This window comes from Falco rusticolus, chromosome 7, assembly GCF_015220075.1.
Source record: "Falco rusticolus isolate bFalRus1 chromosome 7, bFalRus1.pri, whole genome shotgun sequence".
NCBI lineage: Eukaryota > Metazoa > Chordata > Aves > Falconiformes > Falconidae > Falco > Falco rusticolus.
The window spans coordinates 45635310-45654325 of NC_051193.1; the positions used below are offsets into that span (position 1 = coordinate 45635310).

Here is a 19016-nt window from a genome sequence, read left to right on the forward strand (position 1 = left end):
CCATCAGTTGGCTAGGAGCATCAGCTCAGCTCAGATGGAGCGTGGCTGTTTTCCATCTTGTAGAGAAACGGATAATGCAGGTGCTGTTGCAAGCTTATCCATTCCTCTCACTTGTAGGAGAAAAATTCCCTCCCTCCCCAAGCACTCAAAGCCAGATTCTCCAGATGTTGGCAGAGTTCAGACTGTTGAGAGCCTAAAGCCAGTTTCAGTAACATCCTGGCTGTATGGGTTTACATCAGAAATTGCTCCTGGCCTGAATGTTGCCAAAGAGCTAAAAAGTCTCTCTGTAAACTCTAGATAGTGGCAGGACCCAGATTAGAAATGTGCATTCTTTTCTTGAAGCTGTACTTTCCTACTGGCATTACAGGAGTTGTTTAAAACACATGGAAAAAGTTTTCTCTGGGAGATGTGGCTACAGCACCTAGGTTAACGCGTTCCTTCTCTGCTGGAGAATAAGACTTTGAGGCAGGGCAAAGTTCAGCCAGTTTTAATGAAAAACAATTTTTTCTTCCTGTAAACTAAACAGATTTGCCTTTTTTCTTCCTCTTTTTAAAAGCAGGTTATTAACCTTTAAGCAGATGGATGTACAATAATCTTCTCATTGGCAAGGAAGGCAACAGCCATGCAAGGTGCATCTACTTACAGCCAGCTGCAGCCCACATGTAAAGGTGTTGCATTTAATCTGAGACAAACAAGTGTTTATTATTTGTGAAAGGATCTTCCACTTTCTCTTGCTTTTCAGTTCGTAACTTACTCACGGGACAAAAAGACAGATGCTCCGAGTTAGCAATCTGCTCCCTTTGCTGTAGCCTTGCTGAATTCCTGGATCTCATTTTACGGTCCTTTCTGCTTCAAACCTCTTCCCCTGCCTGTTTGTACGAAGTATGGCAGAGGCAGTTATTGTTCCCATCAGTCCTCAGCTGAAGGCACCTAGCACTAACTGTGCCTAGCACCCAGCTGAGACCTGCCCTCCCTTTGAAAGAAAGGTTTCAGCAAAGAAGGACCTTTAAAATCTTTCCAAGTTTTCAAACAGCCAAACCAGTAGGTGAGAAACAGTGTTTTTCTTGAGTGTACAGCTATACGGGCATGCAGAAGGGAACACGGAGCCTTTGCCCTGAAAACTTTAGCTATTTTTCCAAGGGACTATAATCTCATCTACGGGACAAATATGAGATGTTCACATTGGGCAGGTGAATATCCCTGAGCGGCACTTTTCAGTCAGTCCCAGGCTTCGGCTTCTAGTTTTACAGGTTCCCATTGCTGCACAAAATGGGGGTGGAGGGTAGAAGAAATAAGCTTCATCCTTAAAGCACAGGGTGCAACAGGAACCACATCTCATCATCACACATTGTAAACCTCATGCAGGCCTGTATATCCCAAGTTCTTCACACCTTTGTTGGTCAAACGGTGCAGCTTTCACCTTTTCCCAGTTCCCTGCCAACTAAAACTGAGGTTAAAAATCCAACAGATGTGACTTAATAATTAAGCTGCCTTTTTTTTTTTTCCTTACGACTCTGTAGAAATAGTCACAATATGGATTATTTCTCTTTATAGACACCTGGTTCTCCCCTTACCCATCTGTCTTCCCCTCTGCATACAGTCTGGTACCGAGCACTGGTTCAAGTTCATAGACTTAATGAAATCATGATCAAGTTGCATTGATCTCAGCCCACAGTCACTGCAGAGTTGTCATGCTTGTCTGGAGCAGAAGCACTTCCTACTTACGCAAGTAAACAGGCATTTAGAATCAGTAAAGGAAATTTGAAGGAGAATTACTGGATCCTTTTCCAGACAAATGAAGACAGCAAACAGGCAACCTTGCAGGGAGAACCTTTGAGCTGCACTGTTTTCAGCTGGAAAACTCCCTGCGTGCTGCTAGCTCCATGCCACTCCACTTAATTGCCTCAATTGTCGCTGTTATCCTTTAATGGGAAACATAACTCGTTTTCAAAGCAACCACAAGAAGCTGCAGACAGGGGAATCCTGAAGATCAGCAGAGGTGGGACTGCACTACAGCCTTTCCATCAGGCTGAAATTACACAGGAGTGCACCAGGAATGTCACCAAATGGCTTCAAGCCAGGACAGGCTGAAGAAAGCTGACACTGAAAGTCAAGGCTGACGGGTCCTCTGCCTCGGTACCGAGACACCCAAAACTCCAAACACTAACTCAGACAAAAGTGTGGCTGTTCTTTATTATATATATTTATTATATATAACACAATGCTGGTATTCAATCCTGTTTTTACCCACACAACTCCTAAGGCTTTGGGCGTATGACAGATTCTCTCTGCTTCCTTATCAGCAGTTACAGGTAGGAGGCTGATCTTACCCAAGCACAAGGACCGCGAAGTTCAATTTACTGTGCTCAGATACAGTGGTGGCAAACATCATAAAAAGAACTTACACCATCCTACATGCCCCCCAAACAGCATAAGCTACAACTGAAGGATCCACGATTCCACACTAGAGCAAAAGCATTCTAGCTGATTTTTCTGCCAAGCAAATGCCATCTCTGTCTACACACCAATGTTAGCAAGAGGTTTGAAGTGACTACCTGCTCACAGGGTAACTTTCATATCCTATGGAAAGCTGCAAAGAATACTGTGTTCAGAGTTTTCTGGCAGTTTTGACAAATTTTTTCCAGTCTAAAAGTTAAAAGATAGTATAGGTGAAATACTTACCTAGGAGGGCTGCTCTTCCCAGCTCTTCAGGATCAGATCCAAGTTAGCAACTGGACCAATTGGATACTCACTTTCTAGCATATATTTAATTCTACACAGCTTTGCAGGATTTTTTTCTTGTTTTAAGTACATGGATGAGACTACCCCTGAGTGCAAGAACTCCCTGTAGTTTACATTTCATCAGTCCTAGTAAAATTTAAACATGCAAGTGTTTAAGAAGAATGGTGAAAAAATTCACACTCCATCTGTCTGGTCTCTGGCTAGGGCATTTAAAATCCGTTTTCTCATCAGCACTGTCAGTTTTGATTTCTCTTTCCTGTATGGTGCTGTAGCCCTGTTAAGACAGCAGTTTCCATGTAAAGGGCTGGACAGAAGATTTATGCATACCAATTAACCATTCTGAGAGCCTTCCCGATCAAAATACGCTCTGCCTGTGAAGTGTAACTAAGGTACCAGACATTCATTATAGAGGGCATTCATGCCAAATCTTGCAGGTATTTTTAACATTAAAATTGTCCACCTAAATACATTTTCATGTGCCTCAGTACCGCATTTTTCCAGAGTGCTCAACACTCATCAATACAGCCTAAAAGCAAAATGAGTCAGAAGTACTGGGCAGCTCTTCAAACCCACCTTGCAATTATTTTGCTATTTGAGTCTCCAAGGCCCTTGAATTGATAATTAACAGGGAGAAATTCGTTGCTGCTGTAAAGCGTATTTGAACTGTACCACCGGAAGCATGATGGATAGCAGGAGGTTCAAGAGCAGGAGCTGGAGATGGCAGGGAAGAGTAATTCAGAATGTTAAGGCTTGAATTGGCACATCCTGTAACGAGATGGTGGAGCTGTGAGGAAGGAAAGAGTCAACACATTGTAGGGAAAGTTGGTGATGGACTCACCCCTTCTGGCAGGGCAAGCACCGTGGCACACCGTGCCCCTTGCTATGCACAAGCAGCAAGGGGTGCCATGCACACATGCTGCCCTCTCGCAGCATGCTCTGCCAGGACTGTGCTGCAGTGCTTCTGGAAGCAGAGAGCTGCCACCGCACTGGATTCCACAATCTCAATGATTTGGTCAAAGCTCTTTTCTCAAAAGCACAGTTCTTTAACACTTTCTGTCTCTTCAGAGAAAGATCTGTGCCCTGTTTCTCCAGGATAAATGCTACTGTCAAATCTTGGCGGAAAATTACAAGTAACAACTACTCTCCCCAGAAAGGTGCAGAGCAAACCTCTACTTCAAAGACAACCATCCAACCCCAGTTACGGGAAAGACAAAATATCGTCAGGTCTTTCTGAAGTACACTGTGGAAATTCAAGTTTAACACAGATTTGTGTAGCAAAACAGCCTGTCACTGCAATTCTCCCTTCTAAATACATCTGTGTTTCCTTGTGCCACTCCAGAAGTGACATACAACAAACACTCCTTGGATTTACTTTTTAATATACCAATATTAACCTTTTTGTGATAACATATATACAATGAAAAGTTAAAAATTATCTTAAAGACTGACAACAAACCCATTCCAAAATCAGACATGCAGGTACACCCTACCTTCACAGACTTTTGCATCAAGAACATCACAATTACAAACGCAGAGGGAAAGAAGGCCATTTTACAAATTTTTTTTTGCAATCCATTGCCAATTTCCTCCATGCTATGAAACAGAGACAAATTATCATCTAAATTTGATGGCCCTATAAAGCAATGGTAAAATGCCAAAGGACAAAAAAAAGGTCACTGGGCATTTTGTGGAAGAGGAATCCACTCTGATCCTTTGCGATGCAAGCACAAGGACCTGTTGCCATTTTATTCATCTGAGACTACAGATCAGTTTAGGAAAGCTGCTTAGGCTGTCCCCACTTCAAAATACTCCACCAACTATTTCAAATCCTCCGTGCCTTTTAAGACTGTGCAAAACGTGCACTTTTTACCGGCTTACTAAGAAAGAACCAGGAAATCACAGAAGCTTCATAACTCTGTGTAAGGAAGATGTTATAACTCAGTTAAACTGCTAAGGCCTGCCAAGCTGAGATCAGCCTCAAAAGAATGGCCAAAACCGAAGTGACTACTGCACTGTCACAGCTAACCTTTCAAAGCAAATTTCAAGGGAAATATGCTGGTATCTCCTGACGCTCAAGCACCACGACATAAATCAACAGGAATATTGAGGAAGTTCATTTGAATGAACCTGAGAGGCTGTAAAGAGAAATAGCAAGCAACAAACCTTCCTCTATCTTGTGATACCCACTGTGCAGGCAGCAATTGTTGTCACTGCAACAGCTATACTCCCAGCTCCCCAATACCCCTCCCACAGCAACTTCAGAATGAAACAAAGACTGCAGGAAAAGACATTTACTAGTAATTAAACGTTCCCAGAGAACTGGATGATACAGTTCACAGGCACATCCCAGGGGTGTTATGAAGTGAAGCATCCCCTCAGAGCTATTGTTCCAATATGATTTTCATTCACAGCACATCCACCGCATTGGGCAATAAGATAAGTCTTAGTGGGGGTGAGACAAATAGGAGCAGATGTTTCCTGTTTCTAGCCTGCCTTTCATTTGGTTTCTGTCATTGCTGCATATCCAGCTTAGGAGAGGGGGTGAACCGTGATGCCTAACACTTGTCCTATTGTTTGGGGTTTGGCAAAATCCAAGGAGTAAGGTTGCTTGCAGTGCAACAGAAAAACAGCTCATCAAGTAGGATGTCTCTGTAACTGGAAGCAATGGAGGTTTCAAAAGACAGTGAAATCACACTTATCTGATAATAAACATTTTATCAGTGGAGCAGGGAAAAAAGAGAATCTTTTCTCAGCCCAACTTGGATCATCTTGAATATCAAAGGGCAAGAATAACAGTCCAGGCAATTTTATTTCTAATTTTGTTGCATTTAGTTTTCTAATTCAGGTTAATTTCAGTATTGAGAAACAACTCCAATGCTCATATGAAACAGGAAGGCTTTTGGAGAAGCTTTACAAGCTGTATGTTTCAGTGGCAGCCTGTAGCAATGGGTTCCTTAAATTACAAGCAAAGACCCAATAGTTTCCCCAACAATGGTAATCCACAGGAGTTTGTAAGTGTGTGTTAATAGTGTCTTGTACATACACAAACCCCTGCACACTGAAGCTGTAACTGGGAATTTCTGTAAATGTGTTTTACAAATCAGTACTACAACACAGTGCTTGCTGAACAGGATTCAGATGTGAAAAACTGACTTCTTAGCTGTTGCTCCTATGTACAGCTATGATGTAAAACTAACCTGACTGCTGCTTTGATAATGAAGACTGAAAGATACACCTTTTTCTGTAAAATACAACTAGTTTTGACACAGAGTCAGTCTCTTGCACGGATGCAGCAGAAAACCTGAGATTTATGCAGGAAGAAGAGGTGCAGCAATTGGACTTCTGCCCTGCAGGTCTCTGCTTTGAAGGAGACTGTCCTCCCAGCTGCTGTGTGTCTCAATTTGCGTCAAAATAATTTAAGTAACACAAAATGCTGTGCCCTTTAAAACATGTGATAACATACAGATTTTTGTTGCTGACATTGTAAAAAAAACAACAAACATAAATCAACATTTGTCTCACTATGCAGAAGAAAATGTTTGTTACGCAGTTACTTAAGCCAACAATTAAGCTCAAAAGACAGAGGCCCATCAACCACACAGGCAATAAGCTCCTCCCAAGAGAGCCAGCTATACGTTGCAGACAGTTGCTTTGAAGGGATGGGTGCTTACAAACCACAGAGCTGCTGCAGCACACTTGATAGAAGAGGTCAGTCACGCCAGTCAGACCACAGAGAGAGAGATTCTGTTCTGTTCTTCCATGTGCATAGCCTCCTTTGGAGAAGAGAGTGCATTTGACGTTTCTGGGAGGACCCATGAATAGATTCAATCCTCTGTCAGCAACAGAGAAGCAGTCGTTCAGCTTTCAATTACATATTTGTGCAATGTAAAGGGAAGACAACATACCAGAATACAACATTAATTCCTGTCTCCCTCAGATACAGTCCACTCTCTAGTGATTTATTTTATTCAGGGCCATATGTTCCTCATATCACCTTTTCAGCTGTCATTTTCATCATTCAGGCTTGTCTCACAGATGCCTTTACAAGCTGCCGATATTGGGAAAGCTCTTCAGTTTCTCAGGAAAGTCATCTTTGTACAGGACAGGGTCAGCACGGTGCTCCACCACTTTTAGAGGCATGGTCCCAAAGACAGAGGCAAACTTATTGATGCATTCAGATCTGGTGAAAGGGAAAGCAATGTAATTAAGACCCCAACATCTGGGCTGGCCACCAGCTCCCACAACAACACAACTGGTAGAACCCTTCCCTCTTGTGCTTGGAAGTATTTCAGCCATGCTGGCTACTAATAAATAAAAAGAGAGCCCCACTGCAGAGAGAACTGAAAAGAAGCTGGTGTTCCTTGATTTATCCATTTAATCACAGAGACGATCAAGGGGATGCTGGCAGCAGCACATGTGCACATGGAGGTCAAAGCTTCCCTTCTCCCTCCCCCTAGAATTCCAGTCATTCTTAAAGCAATGTACATGCTGTAAACCAGAACAGATTAACTGCCAACATGTCTCTTAAAGGGCCACTGTTGGGTCAATTTGGCTCATAACGAAGGTTTTGCAAAAAACAAGCCTTTGTGAAAATGAAGTTCTAAAAAATAATAAAAAAACCACCATCCCCAAAAAACCCAACCCAACTAAGCAACGAAAAATCCAATCAAAAACCTGTTTTTTTTCAGGCTTCTTCAGAAGCTCTATCTTTTCCCACAAAAATAAACATGCCTCAGTGTATAGGCAACACTGTTTGGACTACCTTAAAAGTGAAGCTGAATTAAACTATAAAATGAAAGCAGCTAGTTTATTTTCCTTGTCTAAATAAAGAGATATTGAGGAGTAAGGCATCACATTAGCACAAAAAAAGATTAGACCACTGATAACTCTTTCCAGTTTTAATAATCTCAGGTGTCAGTAATGCTGTAGAAGGAATAGCTATGTGCTTCAAAAAACAAGCAGATGTTTAACCTTACATTGCTCCTTTTAACTCTTTCACCAAAAGGCACAGTACCTGTGGAAGCAAGGCAGGGGAAACTCGCCTCACCTCACCTCAGCCAGTGCCCAGCTAACATTAGCTGGGTATTATAATTTATTTTTAAGAATCAGCTTTTAAGAATTTCAGACACCAAGAATCGTGACAACAGTTCCCAACACATAACATGAGACAGCTACAAGAAAACAGGTCATATTTCTTCTGCCATTCAAAAGGGAAAACAAAAAAGAAATGAGTAGTTTTGACTCTGCTACAGAGGCTGACGTGCTGCAGGCGGTCCCAGAGCAGGTCTCTTGCTCTCCAACCACTGCACCCTCTCCCGACCCCTTTGAAGAGTTAGGGGGTCACTATGGCTCCAGGATAATTTTCCTTAAGGGATCCGGTCAATCACACCAACTAAGTGTGACAGTTTTGTGATGGGGACTGCTCAACACTGCCCCTAACACTCTTTTGAAGTAGATGGGACAGCAAGACTGGTTTTCAAAATTAATTCCTCAGCCTCTGAGCCATCCCATGGCTCCCTCCTCAACTACAGTAAATGACTGGAAAACACAAAGCCCAGGTTGTTGAAGTGCTGCATCTCCACATAGCTGTTTAAGCTATAATGGTTGCGTTTCAGGCTATTTTCTGGCCTGAGAAGTGTCAGAGAACTACTTCATACGTGGTGACGCTTGAATAAAATATTTGCATAGGTAAATACAGGTACGTCACTTTCTTCTACCGTCTCATCTTCCCCATACTTCTTCCTACCTCCAGATTCAAATCTTTGGGCTAGGGGACAAATGAAAAGGAATTCAGTGTGTAAGAGGAAACTGTGTGCGGTGGGAAACAGCCTCTAGACCTGGCACAAGCACCATTTGCTCCAGGGTAGCACAGATCTGAAACAGCTCAGGAGCCATCAGTCAGGGCTGAAGTGAAGAGACCCAAATGAGGCGAACCATCAGGAAGGTAAGCTTTGGGCCCTGGGCACAGAAAGGTTACAGTAACATGGACAGCACGAACTGAGTGTTTTCTCCAGGAACACTAAGCAGTTTCTGTTGCCTCCACAAGATACCTTAAACACATCTGATTTTCAGATAAGGTCAGGCTTCTAAATCATCTGTTACTTCTGAGAAATGTGTCTCACTGTAATCCAAGTTGAGTGTACTGGAGAAGTCTCATGGCAGGAAAACCACAGACTTCACAGGTGAGGAGGTAGATGCACTGGGAGATGTGCATGTGAGAAGTTTGCACAGCTGCTGGCCCTCACTGGTTTCTGGAATACAAGAATACTTCTAGTCTACTGGTTCAAATCCTGCCTCTGCCAGTGATGACTGAAAGACATTGTAATGTAACAGCTGCTTGGTGGCCAGTGTGAAATGCATTAGTTACCTCAGCCTGCTGCCTGGTAGGCAGGCATCCACATCAGATCAACCATCATCACAACTGGAACTAAGCTGCACCCTCAGAGCAAAAGACAGAACTAAATGGACAGAGACAAAATTGACCTCTTCCTTCCAGAGGTTATACTCCCAAACCAAGGAGGAGGTCTTATGAGAAAATATCCTTCTACAGTCAAACTTACTCTGGTGGCAAGACCATTCAGCATACCAGTACAATATCTTTAACCACCAAGAAACCACTTTGTTGTTAAAGAAATTAAATGAAAAATGGAAAAATCAGCATGTTCTAATCACTCTGGCTGAATCAGAAAAGTTAGTCCTCAGGAAATATCAAATTCAAAGATCAGAAACAGGCGTAAATAGATGAAAGAAATGTCATACACAAGCCACAAAATATGTTCAAAGGAAAGTTGTCTCTTCCCAAAAATTTCATCTCCTGCACTGAAATCACTTGAATTCCAAAGCCTTTGCCACTTTTGGACAATATAAACTAGAAATGATATCTAGAACATTAGACATTCAAAGCTAGGTAGCCATGAGAATGTAATGTGTCATCGTAATATAGAAGGAAGGTGTTTTTCTTGGCTGCGTCTATTGTTTTGCAAATTCATATTAACAGAGGCATGTTTGCTTCCAAGAATTATTCTTTTTTTTCCCTTGCTCTGCTGACAACATGCAGTTGTGCTCAACAGGGAGTTCAAGACTGTGTGAACTCAGAAACTGAGAGCCCTGTTGCCCCTGGCAGACTGGGTAAACTTCGTGTCTGTTAAGGTCTCTTAACCAGTTTCCTCTCCTTTATAACCCAAATACTTTTTCGCAGGATAAGTCTGCACCTGCAGACTTTGGCCAACTGTTACCTGGTCAGTTTGCCTCTTAAGGGAATGGCTTCCTACTTTGACTCTAACAAATACTTACACGTCCTAAGTAAGACACTACTGTTAATGTTGCTGCAGAAGCAGCTCAGCCCTTTGTTGTATTTACTGTACAGGCAGTTGCCCCCTAGGCTGCATTTTACAGAGTTCTCCATTTTTGAGAGCCAGATGCAAAGATGCTAAAGGCATAAAACTTGTTGCTACTTAAACAGCACCTGTAAATACAGGGATTATGAGATCCTCCTACAGCTTCTTCTGCAACCTGATGTAAAGGCTAACCTACGGCAAGAAGGGGATTCTCGGTTCAAAGCTCTCTTAAGTTGATGTATTTTAATGATGGAGCTCAATAACCCTGGGGACTGAAGTCTTTTATTTATCTCAGAGAAATTACACAGCAGGAAGAACAGGAGTGTTGGCTTTCCCATGATTTGCTGTAAATATCCTTCAGTGTTGATCAAAAAAATCTCTTCGTAAGAGACAGAGTTCAACTGTACCATCTTTCCTTTGTTTCTGGCTGAAAGTGTCAAAAGGCCCAACAGAACTGGTTAGTTACATGTCCCTCCTGGGCAGGTCTCCACAACTGACTTCTCAAACGTTTTACACTGATCAAACAATGATCAGGCTGTAGCTGGGCATCTCTCCGCTACTCCTGAACCAGAAACTTAACACTAAATGTTGTGTGTGCCCATGACAACCCTGATAAACTGTTTGTTTCATAAACAGCAGGTTGATCCCTGGATATCCAGGCAAGTAATTAGCTCAGACTACCTGCTCACTTTCTGAATGCTAAAAAACAAGGAGTCAGGCAATTTGGGAAGCTGCAAGTGAAGCTGATAATGGCTCTTTGCCTGATAACCCAGGTATTGTTCTTGGTATCCAAAACTGTAAAGTTATCTGTACAAAGTTAATTCTTTTATAATTAGACAAGCACTCCCTGATGCATGTACTTTTTCCGTTCAGCTTCTCTTCTGACCCTGAAAATGGCTAGTGTGTGCATACATACATATACACACACACACATGAGCCATTACTTGCCAAGTTAGGAAAATTTCATCTAGGAGTTGCTATCGTTTGTTATCCACTTATAATGAATAGCTAGCTTAGAAGATTAAAAAAAAGAAAACCTTTCAGATTTTCAAATAACGCCCTTTTACTGAAGTAGAGAACATCACCACAGGGCAAGAAGGCGTTAGGCGTAGCATGCAGTTTCAGTATGATATTAATGATCTTCAAAATGAACCCAAACTGCTTATTCACCCAGATTCTCTCCTGCACTCAGACTCTACCTCAGAATGTACCCCTTTGGCTGGGCAAATAAAAGTATGTGGATTTGCAGTCAACGTAACATTTCCCACAACACAGTTATCTCCACTGTTGGAAGCTACAGAGAAGCAAAGCAACAGGTTAAACATGTTCTCAATATACTGTCAATGATACTTTACGCTGAGAATACATGCATTGCTATAGACATGGGAACATGACCTTTACCCTGCATCATAATGCACTTTGGAGCAAAAACCACTTTTTCATCTTCTAGTTTTATAGTGTTTACCTTAATGAGAACCTAGTTCATGACCTGAATTCCTATGTGCTGTTGTAATGCTACTAGTGTGATCATAGGAAAGCTCCACTGGCTTCAGGTAGTCCATCCTGTAAACCAGTGCAGAACTGCTAGACACAGGACAACCTCTTGTGCTTCCCCTTCAGCTAACACTTCAGATTTACAAAGCTTCCACACCCTTCCTTCAGAAGTTTTCTGCAGAGTAATTTTTACCATTTTAATGAGGTACATGTTACTTCTGACTTGCATACTCCTTTTTTTATACAGCCTTATTATACATACAGTATAAATACTTTGTCACTAACCTTAGCAGTTGTTACGCTCTTCAATACCTGGCATGATGCTTCATTAACAATCAATCAGCCAAACTATGTCTGTGTTTGTGTGTGTTGCGTGACGTGTGTTAACAGATCAGACAGACACATGCATACACTCTTCTTGTAAATAATCCCCCAACCTACTAACCAGTTTTGCATTAGTTCACTGCATATATTGTAATACATAAATATAATTTACATTGCTAAAGGTCAGTAAATGAATACAACACTTTAAATCTGCTGAGTACTGCAGAGGACAGAAAAAGGCTCCCTGTTAAGATAAGATCTGGTAAGATAACCATGTTATGTGTCTCAGTGCAAATATGAAATAGCCTATTTTAAATACATTTTTTTTTTTAATTTTGTCACCTCTTCTGGTGGTCTCTTCCAGCATTATGGCTATCTCTGCTCACCTACCCCATCAATTCTACAGTTTCAAATTATTTTTCACAAAGCTTGCAAGAGAGGTGCAACAGTCCAAGAAGCCTAAGGTGAAATGCCTTTGTCAGTCCTAGATCTCAGGTTAATTCCACCTAATAACTAGTATGTAAATTCACTGCCTGATAGCCCTTTTCAAACACAGGTGTTGAACAGCTTTGTAGAAGTGAAGAAACCTTCCATTACTTTGCACATTCAAAAGCCAAAGCAGAGGCAAGTTTAGTGTCTTGGTCAAAGCTGGGAAGCCATTTTACTGTAAAGCAGGGAATACAACCCTTACACTTACCAACTTTCAGTATTTCACTTTAAACATTCACTGCCCTTCCAAACCATTCTTCATTTCAGAATTAAATTCTCATAAAAATATAATAATGATGCCATTGTTAAAAAACGTGACATGCAATTGTGCAGGCAAATGCCCTTCATTAGTGGAAGCAAGGTGCTTTACAATCTTTGGAGGAAAGAATGTACAAACATCAATTCAAATAACATTATTAGTAATTTACATCCTTGTTACTCTTTGATAAGCTAGCAACTGTCTGGTTTAAAAAAAATAAATCTCATACTCCTTACAGTTGATGCTTCGTGGTAAAACAGAAACGTGGTATCACTGAAAGTACTGCCAACCACCTCAATTTCATATGTCCTATATGCTTCACAGCAAAGCTGCTAAAAATTGTGCCCTTCTGAAGTCCTTTCTTGTACTAGTCCACTTTTCAGCGTCACATCATCCATTGCAGGAATGACTTAAGATGATGAAATCCATGCAACATTCCTTCAGAATTAGTAATTTACAAAAGTACAATCAGTGACCATTTTTGATCCTAATTTAATGAGACACGGGATAAGATTCTAGGGATCAGAACAAGGCAATCAGAAAAATAAAGAGTGGTCACTCACCTTTCCACCATGTGTGTCTGGTCCAGTGATAACCCATCAATTGCTGTGCATTCTGGACATTTGAACTTCTTTCGTGGGGTCACCTGCAGAACGGCACGCCAGATTATCATCAAATATCAACAGAAGGGACATTAATCTCCTTGCACAGAGAGCAGTGCAATACCTCTGAACATGCCTGCAGTGTAAACTGAGCTGTCTCAAAAAGGAGGGGGATACAAAAAAAACCCACCCCCCAAAAAAAAAAGCCACTCCATTCAGCTCCATCTGGCCTGGCTGACTGCAGAATTCACAGGGGCCCAATAAAAACGGCTTGGAGGGTTTTTTTCTTCTGTAACTGAAAAGAAGTGGTGATGACAAGCTCCTTAATTCCTGTTTAATGACTGTTTTCTCACTGCCAAGGTCCCTGTATAAACACCATTTGTTCTTGCAGCCATAACAGCGATGAAATATAGCTTCCCATACTTCACCGTAACGTTAATCCAACAGACGCTCTTTTGCTTGCTCCAGTTAATAGCTGACTGGCAAACTCTGCAAGACTCTCTGAATTGCACAGAGGTGCCAAATTACTCTGCTGTGCCCTCATACGGCTCAAAAAATTTTTCGGCAGAAACACACACTTTATCTTCGAAAGACTTTTCTCGGAAATACAACCACCAGTCCCAGTAAATGATGATGGACAGATGGGAAAATGGACCCTACTAATTGAAGTAACGCCTGGTGGCCTCTAAATCTCATTGCAAGTTGACACACTTGGAAATGAATGTAGAGTGAATGTCTAGACCTGAAAACGTGTCGAAACATGTCAGGAAATTAATTCAGGGATAAAAAGTTCATTTAAAGCTGATCTTGCAATTAACATTCTTGCAATTAACATTCCTATAAATCAGCTGTTGCCAGGCCATGACAGAGTGAGCTGCGGACAGTTGGTAATTTCTTTCCTCCAGTGATCTCAAATAGTTAAAATAAATGTAGGTGGGCGTGTGTGTGTATATATATACACACACACACACACACACACATATAGAGCTATAATTTAAATTACCTTTTTCATACCTCATCTAGATGGCTAAAATAACCACCAGAAACAACTGGTAAAAAATGATTCTCTATTCCCAGTCAGCATGGAAGTTTTATTAGAAGGGCTTTTCTACCATGGAAGGAGAACAAGACACCATAACGGGGGTAAATCAGAGAAAAAGGAACATTAAGTAATATATTGAAACCTACTAAAAATTTATGAGTATGTACATCATGTTTATAACTTCCTAAAGCTAAACTGCAGCAAAGTCCCACCTTAATGACTGATTTGCCAGTGACATTTGCCACTAGAAAATTCATGGCAATATCTTCACAATTCATATGAGCATCCACCCAGTTCTTGATGTCTCCAGGCATTTTGTAGGTGTAAAGATAGTTGAAATACTGCAGGATAGAGGGAGAGAGAGAGATATGATTTAAAATACAGATGCAGTAACTCTAAGACTAAATATTCCAGACAGTGAACAGCAGGCAGCTAAGGATGGATTACAGGCAAACTGTGATACAGCCTTCAGCCAAGGACAACTTTAGCAGGTAGAAAATAATTTTTGGGTGCTTAATTGTATAAGTACTCCTTTCCTGACCAGCACACAAATTTCTTTACAATCGGTTTTCTTAAACTGCTAGCTACAAAGCTACATTCACTGCAAAATTTGCTATGTAATTACAGGTCATGTAAACTGGCAAGAATTCTTCTGTAAGTTCATGACGGTAACAGTATTATTTTATTATTTTAAAGGCAGAGAGAAATCAGTTGTTTTCACACCAGCAGAAAGAGGCTTAGGGAAAGTTTCCAGCTGGTTCTCTGATTGTTGTAGAAAACAATCATGGTACCACAAAACACTCACAGAACAACGACAGAAACACACAGAGCTCTTTAAAAAAGGTTCATGCTATACATGTAGTATACAAGTTGTATATTACTTTGTGATAAAACGCTGCCCCAGTGAGCACCATTGAGACTTCATTGGTCCATTCTGATTCATATTTCCATTTGTTCATCTCATGGTCCCAAAGATGTAGGCGGCCTGGATATCCAACCAACCTGTCAGGGAACTCACGCCAAACCTGAAGAGAAAAAGACATGACACAATGCCAACCAGGCCTGCACAGCAAGCAAATGCAAACACACAGATGCAACGCATCTGCTTTGGGAGGGTAGAGTTACAGTGGTGCAAAGATCACTTCAATTCTTTTAAGTCCCAATTCCTGGAACAGGAAGCTGCCTGGAAGGAGTATGAAAACACCCAACTTTGCTTTGGAAGGACCCTACAACACAGGGAAGCCATACCCCAGAGCAAAAGGCCACTAAAGCGATACTAACTTCCTTGTATAGAGAAATACAACTGACTACTCAAAAAGATTTTAACACTAACTAAAACCAAGCATGATTAAAATGGAACTTTTGATGTTAACTTCAGTAGATATGGCTACAGCCTAACTACTTTCACAGCTGGCTTTGGATCTAACCAACCTGTTTCCTTTGATAGGAACAGGCTTAAAACAGGCTTATATTTTAATATTTCTGGTATTCTTTAGTGGGTGCTTGAATGGATCTACTGCTACATGGAAAGCCTCTTTGCCCTTGACTTGTTCCAGACAGCTGGATGCAATCAAGATACCATCCTTGTCACTCCATACATTATTTTGTAGCTGACTACAGGATCAAACACAGTAGACAAGAACAAGGAGAAGGGCATCATTAACGCAACCCCAGTTCTCCACACTGCTGGCCACATTAAATAATGGACAATTTTTGCATTAGGAAAAAAAGGGAGAAAGGATTATAATTATTTAGAAGGGTTTGAATACTATTTGCTTGCTAAGTACACAGTTTGTCTTTTGCTGATCAATAATAAAGTTAGTATTTATTTGCATTATTTGCAGATAAATTACTCAAAAATTGTCCTTTAATCCAAATAACTGCTAGGTTTGTTGAAAGAATATTAGTCTTAACTCTTACACACAGTGTTAGGTCACAAGAGTTTCTGTTTCAGGCAGGTAGTGTATAAACAAACACATATCCAGATTTCATTGTGTATGCAAGATCAACAACAAATCATCTCATAAATCCCCCAACAGTGCTTCACTAGCAAACCTCTTTTCTGTATACAAAAGGCAAAGGAACCCTACAGTTGAATTTGCAGAAAATAAAGGGTCATTTGGAATTCCACCATCCTGCAAACCTCATCTTGTCAACGGTTCCCTTTGGGCACATTTTATGTGCCAGTATGTTTCAGTTGGAAGGCCTGGACTAGAAGGACTCTGTGCAAGAATTTTGTCAAAGTAAATATGATAAAGCAATCATCTTTAAGTTACTGCTTCTGTATTCACATTTCTGTGATTTTGCATTACTATATACCTTTTCATCTGTACTTCTCAACACATTTTATTGCTGTCAGTTAATATAGCTTCAGAATCCCATGATGAGAGCAGTTATTATTTCAAACGTCCAGATGAGGAAACCTGCCAAAAATCATACAGGAAACAAGAATGGGAACCAGATCTTCTGACTCCCTGACTTGTACTTTATCCAGAAATCAATCTTTCTAGACAGTTCTAGGGCACAAATACTGGAATAGTATGTAGATAGGACAACGCCCTAACATAGAGGGCTCTTGAAAGCAGAGATGATTTGGAACTCAAGGAAGAGAATTCATAGGACACTCTTACAAGTTGGTGCCATCAGCTAATTAAAAAAATACTATTTTTGGCAGGCAAGCCAGTGAGGGCTTGCGATACCTATTTAGACATGTCAAAGCCAATAAAGAACACAAACCCAAAGGTAACCCCCACTCCCTCTTCCAAAATTTTATTCCTCGCTCTCCAGGGCTCAAAACGTTAATGATTGAATTTAATTTATTTTTTTTTAAACATGACTATTAAAATGCCCATCTCCCAGCTGTGGAAGACATCACCACATAAGCTACTGAGGCTCAATAAGGATTTGACAGAACACTAAGAATTCTTGTAGAGGGAATGGCATGTGTATTAAAGGCAGCTGAAAGAAAGATCAAACTTAGCTACTGCTTCCTAAGGGACTTCAGTGCCTTCACAACACAGAACCACAGATTCATATCCCTTCCATTTTGTGCCCTCAGTGTCATCTTCAAGAGTCCAAATTACGAAAATAAAAGCCAACTATAATGCATGTTACTCATTCAGATTTCTTTGTATCACTGTAAAGCTCAACCCTACCCCCATTCTGGCCTTTGAAAATTGTCATTTCAATGCATCCAAAAAATAACTTGGTTGCTTTAAACAAAGATTCCTTTTAAAATGTAATGCTATCAAAGTCAGTGGAAAAGCTTGGCTTTTTCATAATGTTCATCACTAGCTCATTCAATGGTAGTTCCTGGAAAGAATCCCAATAGTAGCATCCAGCTCGTTGCCCAAATCTATATGTACGTTTTGTGCCAAAATTTATATATACAGCTACTGCTTATAAGGAAGCTTTCAGAATAAAAATAGTGGTAATGATTCTTATACTGCTCTCTATTTTGTACTACCATCCATTTTCTTGTTTGATGGTTGCCTATAATTTATTAGGCTGCTAGGAATACATTCCATTTTAGCCAGTGATCTTATTAGCTTTCTCAGACTAAAGGGGGATAGCCTGATTTAATACTGGTAAGGGACACATCCAAGGAAAAACACTGCCAAATGAAGACGAGGTATGCTTCTTTGCAGACGATGCTATTCCAGTGACTCTGCTAGACAACCCTGAAGATAAGTATTTTTGGACTATGCATCTCCCAGGTGACAAGTCAAAACAAAGTTCTGACTTGGAAGTTTTACTAAAAAGTAAGAGATGCCAAGAGAAAATGATAGCAACTTCCGAGTTCCCCAAGCGACATAAACAGCCTAGCTAAAACACCCTCCAGCCTCATCTCTCCACAGTTCTTTCTGCCTCCTAGCCTCAGCTACTCTGTGCCGTTTCACTGGCCATCAGAACAGCTGCCACAGCTCATCTTCCATGTAACGTGAAGGACAGAAAGCACTTCCTTTTCCAGAATGTACTCCAACATTTATGCGTTAAATTTATTAAGTTATAGTAAGTCACACACAACTTCAGGAACTGGCTAATTACAACTAGAAAATTTTAAAATTTAATAAACTGAAAAATGATCAGTGTCTCCAAAGCTACCATGGCAACATTGTAAGAATGAAACACTGACTATCGTCTACAAATGAAAGAAACCCCAACGAATCAGTATTCCTTCTCTCCTCCCAGAGCCCCAGTTCTCCCCCTGTCCTCAAAGGGATGGCTTGTGCTATTACTAAAAAATAAAACAAAATGTAACCACAAAGCCCATTAAAAGATAAGTGATGCTTTACATACGCACAATTTGTAAAATAACTTCAACATGAAGAAAGGCTTTGAATGTGGCCAGCAGTTACCCATGGATAGGTTTTTTGGTAAGCGGACTTACATTATTCCTCCTACAAAGGAATGCTGAAAAATACCCTTTTAACAGTCAAAATGGCTATGGAAGCATTCTTCTAAAGAAGGCATTCAAACTTTATGATGATTTTAGCCTAGAGAAACATGCTATTCATCAGAGAGCTGATTTTTTTAAAAAAGAATGCCAGAGACATGAAGCACTGAAAAACAGCTCCGAGACAGAATAAGATCATCTACTAGCAAAAGACAAAAAGCTTCCAACAGAAAAAACACAACTTTGCAATGCACCAAACAATATTTTCTATGAACAAAAACCACGAACTCAGAGCAATAATCCCAATTTAGATTATTTCTAATCTTGCTGT

General features: G+C 40.7%; 1 protein-coding gene across 1 annotated transcript in view; it reads right to left on the bottom strand.

Annotated features, from left to right (window-relative positions):
• Window positions 1–2802: 2802 nt before the first annotated feature.
• EXT2 (exostosin glycosyltransferase 2) overlaps window positions 2803–19016 on the bottom strand; it is an 81518-nt gene continuing 65304 nt past the window's right edge. The window contains exons 11-14 of the mRNA XM_037394092.1: window positions 15171–15314; window positions 14502–14630; window positions 13209–13291; window positions 2803–6922 (exon numbers count right to left, since the gene is read on the bottom strand). Coding sequence (XP_037249989.1) covers window positions 6784–6922; window positions 13209–13291; window positions 14502–14630; window positions 15171–15314 — 495 coding nt within the window. The 3' untranslated portion in view covers window positions 2803–6783. The remainder of the gene's footprint in view (window positions 6923–13208; window positions 13292–14501; window positions 14631–15170; window positions 15315–19016) is intronic.